At 56.5% G+C, this 13,710-nt stretch overlaps 1 protein-coding gene across 1 annotated transcript in view; it reads left to right on the forward strand.

Annotated features, from left to right (window-relative positions):
- Window positions 1–12,231: 12,231 nt before the first annotated feature.
- Window positions 12,232–13,710, forward strand: part of ADARB2 (adenosine deaminase RNA specific B2 (inactive)) — a 349,296-nt gene continuing 347,817 nt past the window's right edge. The window contains exon 1 of the mRNA XM_046011463.1: window positions 12,232–12,504. Coding sequence (XP_045867419.1) covers window positions 12,405–12,504 — 100 coding nt within the window. The 5' untranslated portion in view covers window positions 12,232–12,404. The remainder of the gene's footprint in view (window positions 12,505–13,710) is intronic.

Here is a 13,710-nt window from a genome sequence, read left to right on the forward strand (position 1 = left end):
TCTGATGGGCATACAGTGGAGTCTACTTGTTTGAATTTGCGCTTCCCGATGAGATACGGTATTGAGCTTCTCTTCGGGTCCTCCTCCGTATCTCTTCTCCCGAGAGCTGTCTTCTCGGGCAACCGGATCATTTTCTGACCGCGGAGCCTCATGAGCTCTGGGCACATTTTGGGGTCAGTCCTTTATCGGACACGTGTTTTGCCAGTATTTCCCCCGATCGGTGGTTTGTCGTCTTCAGTTTTGAAGGATGGTTTCACCGGATGCAGAACTCTGGGTTCGGTGGAGTCTTTTCTGTGCACGGTTTAAAGACCTCCCCCCTCGCTCCCGCTCTCCCAGGTTCCGAAGGGGAGTTTGGTGCGACTCGCACCTTCGTGCCTCTGTAGGTGAGGACGGTCGTATCTCAGCTTTGTTTAAAACTTCGTCTTTGATTTTCTGCAGGTTACCTGCAAGCCGGGTGCGGACGTTCCTATGTTCATCCTTCTTCGAGCTCGGAGAGCTTCCCGGCGCCGTGATCTGCTGGCTCTCGTCCCCGCGGTCACCGGCTCTCATCCCTGTGGTCACCAGGTCTTGTCCCGGCGGTTGCTGGCTCTCATCCCTGAGGTCACCGGCTCTGGTCCCTGCTGGTACCCCAGCTCCTCCTCGCCCGCCTGGCCTTCCTGTGCTACGGCGGGACCAGTTTTGCACATTCTGTTGTCTTTTCCCTCTCGCTCTCTCCCTCTCTCCGGACGTTTCTCTTGGCATCTCCTCAAGCCCCCGGACTTCCCCCTCACCAGCCGGTCACAGACGGCGTCATTTCCGTCAGTGTGTCCCGTCTCCTGCCTTCCTTCGTGGCCGGCTCCGAGCGTCTCCTCCCTCCGCTGCCAGCGGCCCCCGCACGGCTGTGGGGTCCCCTTTCCTCTGCTGGGGCACATTCACGGTAATGGTTCGCTCTTCCTGCTCGCTGCCTGCATCCGCTCTGCCTGCTCCGTCTCCTCTCACGCCGCTCGCTGCGACCGTGCACCTTGTGCGGTTCTGCCTTGAGAGACGCGCGTGGGGACCTGCCCGCGCGGGCTTCCCAGGCCGGGCTTACGCGCACCGCTGGGAGGCAGGAGCTTCTACGGCTATTGTCACCCTTGTTCCGTCTTCTCTGTCATCGTCCGCTATCCCTAGAGACTCCTTCCTAGGCGAGTTCTGAGACGCGTCCCTGCTGTCACCCGGGAGCCCGGCGGACCTGCTGCTGGGACATCGCGCAGCCCCGGGGTTCAGATTAGGTCTCGCTCTTTCCGTGCCCCCTGCCCCGGGCTGCGGCCCTCATGGAGCCTCTCGGTTGCTTCCCTTTCTGGTGGGATGGGCGGAGGCTGGGAGCTGGCGTCAGACCTGGCCCTTCCCGCAGGTCGCTTAGGGCCCGGTAAAACCGGAGAAGTTTAGGCACAGAGAACTGGCTTCCCCTGAGGCAGGTGTCGTGGAAAACAGCGCGCCCTCTCCTGTCACCAGACGCTTTGTGCCCCTCGCTAATATTTTCCCCTTCCACGCGGCCCAGGGAGCTGAGACCCCAGGGGAGAAACACACATGGAACCACGTGCGCGGGCGCTCTCTGCGCGGAACGACCGGCTTACCAGCACTGAAGTGAAGCTTCACAAGATAAACGTCACGGTGACTTTGACAGAAAAATCAATCACACATTTTGGAAACAAGAGTAGCAGCTCTGGCTTCTCGGATGACCTACTTAGGGACCTGATGCCGAGACACATCCTGTCATTCACGTACTTGAACGAGGGCCTCAGTTTCCCCAGCTGCAAAACGGACGGAGCAGATCAGCCGTTTTCCTACTGCGCTGCTGGAGGACACGGAGCAAGGCTGAGCCCGGGAGGCCTCCCAGAGCAGGCGGCACCATGGCAGAGCCCAGCCCTGGCCCCCGTACCAGTCCCGCCGACTGCAGATTCTCTCGCTGGCCCTCCCGTACCCCTTCATGGGAACGCAGGCTTGAAAAGGCTTGAAAATTCTTTGCTTTAAGCTGATCGGTTAAAGTTTCTTTTGGTTCTAAATTTTCATAAAACCCGTGAGCTGATGTGATGAGGAAGAGGAGATTATTTGGAGAAGAAAGGGAGGAGCAAAATTTACTTGAAATTATAAATCTGACTTCCTTTTCAATTGTGTCCAAGATAGGACGGTTCTAGGCTGGGCTTCGAGCCTGTGTGGTCTTTCCCCATCGCCGACTTCCATTCCCTCAGTTGCTGCTCCTGGACCTACGCATCAGGACGAACCGACAAGTACCTTCCGAGGGCCACCTGCCTCTCGAGACCATCACGGCAGCGCTGTGACCCTGCACGCCTCGGGGAGGGGGCGTAGGCTGGGCGTCCGGGGAGCCGAGACCGCTCAGGCAAATGTCACATAATTCACGTAACGTTGCAACAGTCGTCACAAACACGGACGGTGGTCCGCAAATCTTCAGAAAACATCTCTTACTGTAATGTAGAAACTAAGTGTATGGTTTACTGAAGAAAACAGTCTCCATCAAGGCTCTTTGTTCCAACAAACACTCCTTTAGCCTATAAACCCTGAAAAAAAACTAATGCTCATTAATGAACATTACACTGGGTGCTTCACTGAAATATTTGTCTTAATTATGTGGGCAAATCGATGTTTAGAGGAATGTGTGTGAATATGTCTGACTATTAGCAAGGATTGTTATGTGACGAGCACAGAGAGCGGCAGAAAGGGGGGCTGGACGGTGACCCTGTGGAGAAATCAGGGGCCGAGAGTGGGGGCTCCCCTACATGCCCATGCTGGCCCCGGGGAAGGGATGCGGTCCCACTGGCCTTCCTCTCAGAGGTCAGGAAACCCACCTTCCCAACAGGGATGCCGGCACTTGGCGTCCGATCGCTGCACGTGGTCTCAGCTATCCATCGGGAGAGGGTGACCTGCTCAAGTGTTTTAGTTGTGTTTGGTAGAGTCACTCTATTATTAATGGATTTGTTTTCCTAGTATACTTAAAGATTTCAAGACTCTAAAAAGCAATATATTGAATTATTAACACAGTAATTTTTAGAGAAGTAAGTGGTCATTACAGTCATGAAATTGTGAGTTCCTTGTGAAAGTCCAACGATGGCAGTACCTGATAACATTCGGCTTCGATTTAGAGCAAGCAAACACAGGTTTAGGGGCACCTGGGTGGCTCAGGTGATCGTCCAACTCCCGATTTCAGCTCAGGTCATGATCTCAGGGTTATGAGACCGAGCCCCGCACGGGCTCTCACTCCGTATAGAGTCTGCTTGGGATTCTCTCCCTCCCTCTGCTCCTGTCTCTCTCTCTCTTTCTAAAAATTAAAAAAATTTTAAAAACTCACATGGTTTTGGGAAAGTAGAAATATATTCATGTTAGAAGTCATGAAAACCCACATATCAAGATTATTCAAGTTCGATGTCAAGCTTAGTGACATGCCATTGTACAGGCAAGTCGTAGATGGAAGATTAAGTTTTGAAATTGCATCTCAAATCTTCCCTTTTTAAAACAGACACCATAGATTAGCATATTTCCCTTCATTTGTTGCAAACTGTTTCTTGTCTCCCGGAGAGGCTGAAAACACCTTAATAACGGCCCAAAGTGATTGTGCATTCCGGTCCTCTTCCAGGAGAGCACCGGAATTCATTATTGCTTTAATGACAGGCCTCTTGACTCCACACAAGGAGGCTTGGTCTTTTCCATGGTGTCTCGTGCACCGGGAGGTGGTCGCTGACAAGACAGATCAGCAGCCCGTGCTGCGCGGAAACACGGCACAGACAGGGCTGAGCCCCCACCCCCCGCGCCGCGGCGTTCTGCTGCCACTACCGATTACTGGGGACAGGAGCTCAGGGGCTCGCGCGGTGGGGACGCCTGACCTCCGTGCGGGAGCTCAATTTGCACTGCACTCATTCAATACGGCCCTGCCCTGCAGTTTGCCCGGCATTGTTAGCTGCCAGCGTTTACACGGTCACACCTGTCCCCAGCCGCCAGCGTTAGCCCTTTGTCACATCCATTGACTGCACTCGAACCGCAATTTGCACGGACTGTGCTCGACAGTCCTGAGAAAACCCCGTTTCCCTGGACGGGATGGTGGCTGGCTGGCAGGGACCAGAGGCCATCCCTGAGTGTCCAGGGGAAGCCGGGTGACCTCACGGAGGTCTGTGCTCAGTATCAGGGCCTCCCGAGTGTCACAAACGCCACTCCAGTGAGCAAGGGAGATCTGAATGCAAGTCTGCCCAGCTCAGGACCGTGCTTGTCTCCGCATGAACGGGCCTCAGGTCCGCGTGCCTTGGGGCCTTTGTTCATGCCTGTTTGGCTGTAAGAGTCCCCTTTCACTCATTCATTTCTCTTGGAACGCTCCTGAATTACCTCCTTTCTGCATCCTTCCTCTTCAAAAACTGCAATTGTCTCTCCCATGACGTCCCCAAACACCTTTTCAAGACACTTTGTGGTGAAAAGAAGGTTCCTCCCAGGGAGGCAGGAACTAAGGACTTAGCGAAGCAACAGCGTAGCCCGGGCCCCACTCTGTCCAGGTTCACACTCAGCGCCGGCCGCGAGCAGGGAGCAGAAGACCCCGGTCGCCGGAGAGCGGCACACACAGTCCCACGGCCACGGCGCTGACGTGAGAAGCCAGCCTCCAGCGCCGCCGTGGGGGCGCTGCCATGACGTCACGGGGCTCGCACCCTCACTGAACAAATGCACACGTGTCATTTAACGCGGGCCGGGCACGGTCCAAGTGGGCAACAGGGGCAGAGCCGCGTTCCCCTCCCGCGGTGAAGCCGAAGGCCAGGCATCGGCTGCGGCGAGATGCCGACGGCCGCCCCCTCTGCTGCTCATGGGCTGGACGCGGCTCTCAGCACCTCCCAGGGGCCGGTCTGCCCAGGCCCCAGCACTGTCTGCGGGCCTGTGAGGTGCCGTGTGAGACCAGGATTTCCCACATCGGCACACAGCTCTCCACTGTTCCCAGAACGTCCACAAGTCCCGCCTCGTGACCTTGGCTATGATGCGTTCACGAAGAGGTGCCCCTCCTGGCACGGCTGGGGGTCCGGCCACGGGGGTCTCCCCACGGGAGTGCCAGGTGACACAGCCCAAGGCAGATGTGGGAGTCACGGACGGGTCTGTAAACACACAAAGGTGAGGGAGAAGCCGTGGGCAGATCCGCGGCAGGACCTGCTGAGCCCCGGAGGGCAGCGAGTGCGGGGACAATGTCAGGGGCACAGGACTGCAGGGCTGAAGGCCGGCAGGGATGGTCAGGCTGTCAGAGACACAAGGAGAAAGAGGTTGTCCTCAGCTTGCTTGCTTCCAGTTTGGGGCACGTGTCCTCCGTGCCCAGGGCTGCACCGGCCTTACCCTGGCTTCCACCCTGTCCTGGGGTGGCGGTGGGGGAGGGCGCTGCTGTCTGCACACGAGGGCCTGACTGTCGGGGGGGGCGGGGGAGTGAGCACGGCTCTGCACAGGCCTAGGGTCCTGGTGACTAGGAGGATAATGGTGCGTCTCGGGAAACTCGGACACCCGGCCCACAAGGGTGCCGTTCACGCTGACAGATGACAGCCAGGCAAGTCTGTCATGCTGTTTGCGCAAACCTCTTCTAACCAAATTATGTTTCTTGCCAATACGTCTGGTTACCTTTCCTGGGGACCACGTCTCTGCAGTGACAGGATCCTGTCGAGTGTGTTCCGCTCACAGGGACGCCCCCTTCACCAGCAAGCGTGCCTGCTGGGGCGGCCCATGTCACCGGCGAGCAAGTCAGCTCAGAAGGACGAGGCGGGAGAAGGCCCCGTGCAGGGTCTTCTCCAAGAGGTCAGGGCAGAGGAGGGTGGTCTCCATTCACATTTCAAACCCACGTCCATGTTCCTTCTGGTATTTTCCTTGCTCTAGCTTCTTTGCTTTGTCCAAAGGTTGGGAATTATAATGCAAGCTGTTAAAAATCAAAAATTTTTATACAAAGTTATAAAATTTTGCACAATAAAATTGTATAAAGTGGTCAAAGACCCCCGTTCAGCGCATGTGAACAGTGGGATGAGCAGCCGCCCCTCTGGCTTCCCTGGCCCCTCTGGCCCCCCCGGCCCCTCTGGCCCTTGCTCCTGATTGCTGCGGGCAGAGGAAGGGGAAAGGCCCGGGCGCCGACCAGCGGGGTTTCATAACCCAACCTGTCGGCCCATGTCTCGGATCGTGGGAGAGTCCCGGAAGCCGCAGGAGGAAGCAAAGTGTGGGGACGTCAAACATCCGGGCAGAGAACGAACACACATCCGTGCCATGAGCCCACCCCGCTCCCGCAACAGAAACGCATGCCCAACGAGTGTTCATCCGCCTTCCACTCTGTTACCCTGATTAACGCCCCAAACCATTAATCATTCCATCTGTGTCTCCTTCTCTTCCTCCCTTCTCGCTGTCACACAGCGCTCTGGGGACACCACGTTGTTCCTTGTGAAAACCACTGGTTCCAGGAGAAGATTTGAAACACAGAAGCATACACGCGCGTGTGCACACACCCAGCATTTCCACACGCTGTTGGGACTGTGTAGGTTTAGGACCCAAGGGAAGCTCTAGGATGGGGGGGTGCGTGAATAAGGCCTTTAAATAACGGTAACTCTTTATGATCCAACAAACGTTAAGGTTTCACCCTTCAGAAACAAGCAACCGCGGGCCTTTGAAGGGAAAATGCGCGTAACTGAATCCGTCCACGGTGCTGAAGAGGCGATGAGGTCATGGTCCCTCGTACCCTCACAAGTGCTTAGACGTAACATGCCGCACCTACCCCACCGGACATGGAAAAGATCACCAGCACCGTGTGAGGTGTCTGGTGTGTCCGGCTGCCGCCAGGCCCAACTAGAAGCACTGCATGTGCGGGAAAGGGGGTCAGGGTTACAATCAGCCCCAGGAGGGATCGGGGACTCGGTCACCTGTGCTGTGGGGTCAACGGGGCCCCAGGGCCTGCGGGGCCCACGCAGGGAGAGGCCATCTTCTCGTGGGCCCTGTTTATCACAAAGACCATTTCGATTTGTATCCAGTTTGCTGGTCGCGGGCGAGTAGCTAGTCAAAGCCAAGGCACGGCCTGCTGAAGGCAACAGCAAACGGCGTCGGTGATGCTGGCATCTCAGGGTCCGTTTCACAGAGAGCTCTGCCTCTCGTTCTCATCAGTCGCTCCCAGCAGCTCCGCGATGCTGTGTTTGTCCATTTTATAGGAGCCGCTCGGGAGAGGTGAGTGACTTCCAACACCGGACACCGTGCGACATAAAGTAGAACCCAAATTGGGTCTCGTGCTAACAAATTCTGAACAGTTTTTTCTCTTTACCTGTACTTTCCAAGTAGTGCTCCTTTAAACATTAATACGGAGCTCAAGTGAGTTTTAGCCTGAAGACGTGCTTCAGCAGATGTACGTGGGAATTAGAATCTGTGATAGGGGCCCACGAAGAAAACTTCACACCCCAAAATTATCTGACCGAAGAATGCCTATGGGTGTGTGTGTGAGAGAGAGAGAGAGAGAACCAGCAGCTTCACAGGGAGGGCTGAAGAAGAGATTCACAACCCGCTGTACGCTGAGTTCGTTCACGAAACTGATAAGAATGCGTCTGGTGTTCTCTTGAACCATAGGCATGCCTCAGAGAGAGAAAAAGAACAAAGGGAAAATAGTTCTCGTAATAGCCTTGTACCGAGAGCATCTTCACACTCAGGACCGTGCCCCGCGCCCGCGGGCCTCCCCGCCGTCCCTCCGCGCCCTGGGACGGCATGTGAATGCCGATGCCGTGTCACAGCAGCTGTTGTCTTCATACATTATTTTCCAATACTTTCAGGTCCCATGTCCAAGTTCTTTGATGTGAGTTATCTAAATTTAAGAACAATGGGCGAAGATGAAAGAGGATAAAAGCGCTCTTGTACCAGTCCCCGTTTGTGAAGGGAATGATTTCATGCCATCCGGAGACCGCCGTGAGTCAGAGCACATGAATATCCCCGGGGGACCCTTTGTTCTGCTCCTTCCCACCCAGCGGGCATCGTCTCATAGGGGAGGGGATAGTAGGCAAAATTTGGACTCTAAATAAGTCCTGTTCATTTCCGCGGGTGTTCTTAACTGTTTCGGAGAACCTAGAAGAAACCAAGTTAACTATACTTTGAACCGATCAGAAATACAGACTTTCTGATGAATGAAGAGGCAAAATCATTGTATGTTGGCCTAGACACCCAGAGGCCAACACGCACGGATGGCAGGAAAAGGACTTGCTTCTGGACCAGAAGATACGCTTGCTGGCACCATGCGTCCCGTGGCAGGCCTCCTGTTCCTCTTCTGGAAACAAGGCCCCGCGGCTGAGTGAGCCAGAGAGTTCCAAGACGGGCTCCTTCTAGAACGCGCTGGAACATTCCGGCTGCATCTTGGCTGTTCTTCCGTCGAACAATGCCACCTTGGTCCAGACGTGCCAAACCGTCAGAGCCTTCGTAACCCCAGCGGCAAGGTAAGGACAAGGAGGCCTTTCCTGCCCACAGCATGGGCTTGTTCTGAGAAGGAAAGATAAACACAGAAGGCTCGAGTTCAGAAGCACGTACACAGGCGTGAGCCCCAGCGAGCGCCGCGGACCAGCCCCTCTCACGCTCGTGTGCACACCCACATCTGGATCTTCACAGACACCTGTAGACATGCAGAGCCCAGACAGCTATCCAGCTGCAGAAGTAACGGTACGGGTGTGGGCACAGGTAGGAGCTGGTTCTCGTGTCATGGAGCCCCGCTTATATACAGACCACACACACGTTAACAGTGGAGCTCGGAGCCACCGTTGGGCGGAGGGTCGGTATCTCCGAGCAGGCGTGCAGAGGCTCACGAAACGCACCAATCTCCCGCTCCAGAGTGAAAACCAGCAGAACAGAGGGGTAAACGCTCCAGGCTGGCCAGCCGGGATGACCCAGGTGTAGACTTTGATCTGACCCCTGCCACGCTTGGCAAGTTTCCTAAGTTCTCTGAGCCGCCACGTCCTCTCTTGTGAAAGGAACTGAGTTTCGGTCCTGCTCTCATGGGTTCTTCATGTACGTCAAACGAGTTGCAGTACAAGCCATCAGTGTAGTCCTGCTCCTTGGGCAAACGGCCACCACGGTCACCGTGGGAGCTCTTCCACGCCGAGCTCAGAGTCCTCCACGGTGAGGGACAGACGTGGCGTCCCTCGTGGTTCGTGCGGGCTGCGGAGAGGGGGACGGGGAAGAAGCAAGACAAAGGTTCTGTGCAGGTAGTGTTCCTGCAAGCGCAAGGGTGGGTGATCCGGGGAGACCCCATGCAGCTGCTACAGGATCGGCCTTCCTTGGCACAGAGGCTACTTCTGGGCCAGCCACCTCCCTCCTGCCAGGCTCTCTGCAGCCCTTCCTTCCATCCCTCGTGCAGCTCCGCAGCGACCGGTCAATGCAGGCCCGCACCTGGCTCTGGTCAGCCCCGGCTGTCCCAGGTGCCTCCTGCCCAGTTCTTTGTTCTGTGGGAAGGGCAGGAACTGGCTCCGACTGGCTGGAGACACACATCGGTGACGTCTCCCGATGGGTGACATTGGCTCTGACTCCTCTTGCAACTTCTGCTTGTCCTTGGAGGCCGCCACGCTGTGCGGAAGCCTTCTAGGAAACAGACAGAAAGCCGAGAGACTCATCAGAAGAACAGACTGTGGACAGGGCTCACTGGGAGCCCCCACTGAGTTAAAGGATTTGCAATCATGAATCTGCTCAGAAGCCCTTCCTCCTACGAGGGATAGACTTTTCTGAGTCTCTCCCACCAGGTCACCTCGTCCTTATGCAAAATAAATAGAGAAGACAGTTACATGTCTACGCCACAGCATGTTTGCAAAACTACACCAAAATAAATAAATGAACAAGCCAACAAACGAATCAGAGAAACCTCAAGAAAGGTTAAGATTGGGGCACCTGGGTAGCTTAGTCATTAAGCCTCTGCCTTGGGCTCAGGTCATGGTCCCAGGGTCCTGCGATCCAGCCCGCATCGGGCTCCCTGCTGAGCAGGAAGCCTGCTTCTCCCTCTCCCACTCCCCCTGCTTGTGTTCTCTCTTTCATTCTGTCTCTCTCTGTCAAATAAATACAAATAAATAAATAAAATCTTTTTAAAAAGCCACAGGTGTTATATTTTTAAAAGAAGAAGAAGAAAGGAAGGTAAAGATTGGCCAACAGTTTTATCTTCGCCCACTCTCAACTCAGAATCTCCAGTAAGTGTGAACACCCTGGTTCTGATTTGAAGTCGGAAGCACACAGAAGCAGAAGGAGCGCATTCCCGTCTTCTCGCGGCCGGGCCCCCGGACGGCACGAGTCCTCTCGTACGCGCGTCAGGGGCGGCACCTTTGCCTCGTGTGACGCTGTGAGTGTGAGCAAGGCCCACACTGGCTGTGGACAGGTTTGAAGGGGACGGTGCCCTGGCTTGTGGGGCTCGCCTAAAACACCCTCCCTAGGTGTCCGAGCTCGGAGAGCAGTTTTAAGTGGGCAACTTTGTGTCTGTGCAGGGGAGCTACAGGGAGCTCGGGGGTCTGAGAGGGCCGCAGCTGTGTCTCGCGTGTGGCCTGCACTCTCCAACATCTCCTGCGTCGCGGAGAGTAGGTGGGCAAGTCATGCAAGCCCAACATCGGGGACAAATTACCAGCAGCTCTATTTTGCTGTGCTGTTGGGGGCGTGCAAGTGTGGAGTGAGGCCCAGAGGAGGGGCCGGGCTCCACTGACCTGATGAATCTGGAATGAGCGGAGAGTTAAGGCTCCTCCTCTCCAAGGCCCACCTGCGACACACACTCATTCTCTCCTAAGTATTCACTGGACTGATTTACTTAACAATCACAAAATAATTAGCGTGTACCAGTCACTGTTCATACCGAGTCTCAGGTTTGGACGAAGCCCTGTGCCTGATGCCGTCGTGACACCCATTTCACAGATGGGGAACCTGAGGCACCGTTTACTTGCCCCAAGTCAGGACAGGGGAGCTCATGTTTGGAATCACATGTCTTCTCCTCTCTCACCAATGAAGAATGAGTTCCGATCCATTAACTCCCCGCATGACACATCTCAACATCCTAATTGTTTCCCATGTTCCCTGGGGGTTTATTTTTTCTTATAAAAGAAAATTATCTAGACATTTCCAGCCCATAAAGAGCTTGGAAACAGTATGTATAAAGTAGTAAATAACACAGGAACACTTGTGTGCCATTTCCATATCAACATATGACAGCGCTTGCTAATGACTTTGCGGGCGAGGTTTTTTCCGAACCATTAGTATTGTAATTAATAGCTGATGGGGCTTGCTTGCAGAAGGCAATAATGATGCTGTGGTTACTTTTCTCCTTATATCTCACGTTAGATTTTTAGTGTTCCCCAAGTATAGTCTGGAAACAACAGGAGAGCCCTGGAAAAAAAAACTGTTGGAAACTACTTCAATTTGCAAGCCACCTCCCGGTAAGTGAGACTTTCTTTCATCGGAATGTTCTATTTGGCAATAAAACCACCCGATGAAAGCCCTCCCTATGTTTCATTTCTTTGTCACCTAAATAAAGCAACCCATTAAAATCCCTGTCCTTAAAAACCAGACTCAGATTCCGACACTTCAGTCTTCCTGCAACCTCTCTCTTTGGCAAAGGGAACAGTCAGAGCGCAGGGAGGGAGAAGACAGACCAGCACGCAGGGTGGGGACGAACCCGCCCCCCGGGTGACAGCTTCCAGGGAACCGCACATCGCAGACCCCGTCGGAGGAGGCGCGGTCTCCGTACGTTTAGAGGCGCGCAGGGCGCACTGGCATGAATTAACTAGTTCGGTGGGAGGCACCGTCCCTGGACGTTGCGAGCGCGGGGGAAGCTCCGCCCGCGGTCGGAGGCGGGAGCCGGCGGCCCCGCAGGCTGCTCCGGCCCGGCCGCTCCGCGCTGCGCGCCCGCCCGTGCGGTCTCCGTCCCCGCCGCCCGGTCCTGGCAGCTCCATCCGTCCGAGCCGAGTTCGCGGCCGCGAGGGGCCGGCGGTGCTGATGTCAGAGCCCGAAGACAGTTGTGATTGGGCCTAATTAGACTTCGCAGCAGCAAATAGACAGGCTCCCTGCGTGATTGGCCTCAAAGTGGCTGCTGCCGCCGAACCGGCCGAGGTGCCAAAGTCGGAGCGGCGCGCGGGGAGCGCAGACCCGGAGAGGCCGCCGGAAGCCGAGCGGAGCCGGGGAGGGAGCGCCCTGCCCGCCGCGCACCTTTCCTGCCCGCGGCGGCGCGTCCTGGCGCAGAGCGGGGCGCGGGGCGCGGGCTGCTCCCGGGGCTCCCCGCCCAGCGGCAGACGGAGGACGGCGCGGCAGGAGGCGGCGGGAGCGCGCGGGCTCCGTGCTCCGAAGTGAGCCGCTCCCGGGTCTGCGGAAGCGCTTTGGCGGCGGCGGCGGGAGCGGCAAAGGACAGCGTGTTGGAGACGGGATTCCTCGCCCGCGCCGCCCGCCGGGGCTCGGCCATGGCATCGGTCCTGGGCACCAGCAGAGCGTCCGGAGGGCTGAGCGGCCAACTCAAATGCAAGTCCAAGAGGCGGCGGCGGCGGCGGTCCAAGAGGAAAGGTAAGGACGCGGCTTTCCGCGCTGCTCCGCGCGCCCGGGTGTCTGGGGGCCGCCGGCTGCCCCGGCTTTACTTTCGGGCGCCGCGGGCGTCGGTACAAGCAGAGCGCGCCAGAGTTCACATCCCTCTGTACGGGGCCGGGGCCTCGGCGAGCTCCGAGGGCACCGCCGGCGGGGACGGAGCTGCGGGCTCCGCGAAGCCTGGGCTGGGCGCCGCGGGAGGAGGCCGGCAGGGGCGGCCGAGGGGCCACCGCTCTCCTCGCTGGAGGACAGTGCCCCCCGGACTTGCGCTGCACCGCCCGGTCTGCCTCTGACCCTCGGAGGCGACATTAGCCCTCGGTGCCGAAACCAGAAACCAGCAGCCCCAGAAGCAGGGACAGACCTGGTGCCCGCTCTCCCATCCAAATCGTCTTGGAGGAAGGAGCGGGCAGAGCACAGGCAACTGCGTCTCCAAACGGGCTGACAGTTTCTACTTAGTCTGGTTGGTACCGGGTGTTGTAGAAACACTGGGACCTGCAGAAAGCAGGGCTGGTCCTGGGGTGGGGAGTGGGGGGCGCAGAAATTAAAACCTGGAAAGACAAATGGCATCACAGCTCTTTGGGGGGGGGGGGGAGAAAGGAAAAGAAAAAGGAAAAAAAAAAAAAAAAGAAAGACCCTGCAAACCAGAAAGGGAGAAAAAGCAGCCGGATGACAGGTTGCTCGGGCCCCTCACCAAGGTTCTGGGGATGGAGACCAGGAACTTAGTGCATCCAGTCCCCAGCCCAGGGTTTCCACACGGGGGGAAGGAAAATCCCCTACAATAGGGCGGTCGCTGCACAGTCTGAGGAGCGGGGAAAGGTTCCTCTGGTGCCTCCCTTCTTCCTTCCCCGGGGAGGAACTTGCTCTCAGCAGCTCCTTGGGATGAGTCTGCTGGGGAAAGTTCAGCTCTGATTATTATTTGAAATGTGCTGATTTAAAAAAAAAAAAGAGAGAGAGAGAGAGAGTGACTCCGGAGCCCTGCTGAGCACTGGGGCAGCGGATCAGATTTCCCAGCTTTCCGAGGCAGGATGTATTGTCAGCTATGGTGGGGGCGGCTCCCGGCCGGAGAATGTTCATCTTTGCAGCGAGCTGACATAAGTTTCCGCCACAGCCGTCCCCGGCTGCTCTCAAACATTCCCGGAGCCCTTCACGGCTCTTCCAATAATAGGAAGGAGCCAGACGGCTTGGAGA

This window comes from Meles meles, chromosome 7, assembly GCF_922984935.1.
Source record: "Meles meles chromosome 7, mMelMel3.1 paternal haplotype, whole genome shotgun sequence".
NCBI classification, from domain to species: Eukaryota; Metazoa; Chordata; class Mammalia; order Carnivora; family Mustelidae; genus Meles; species Meles meles.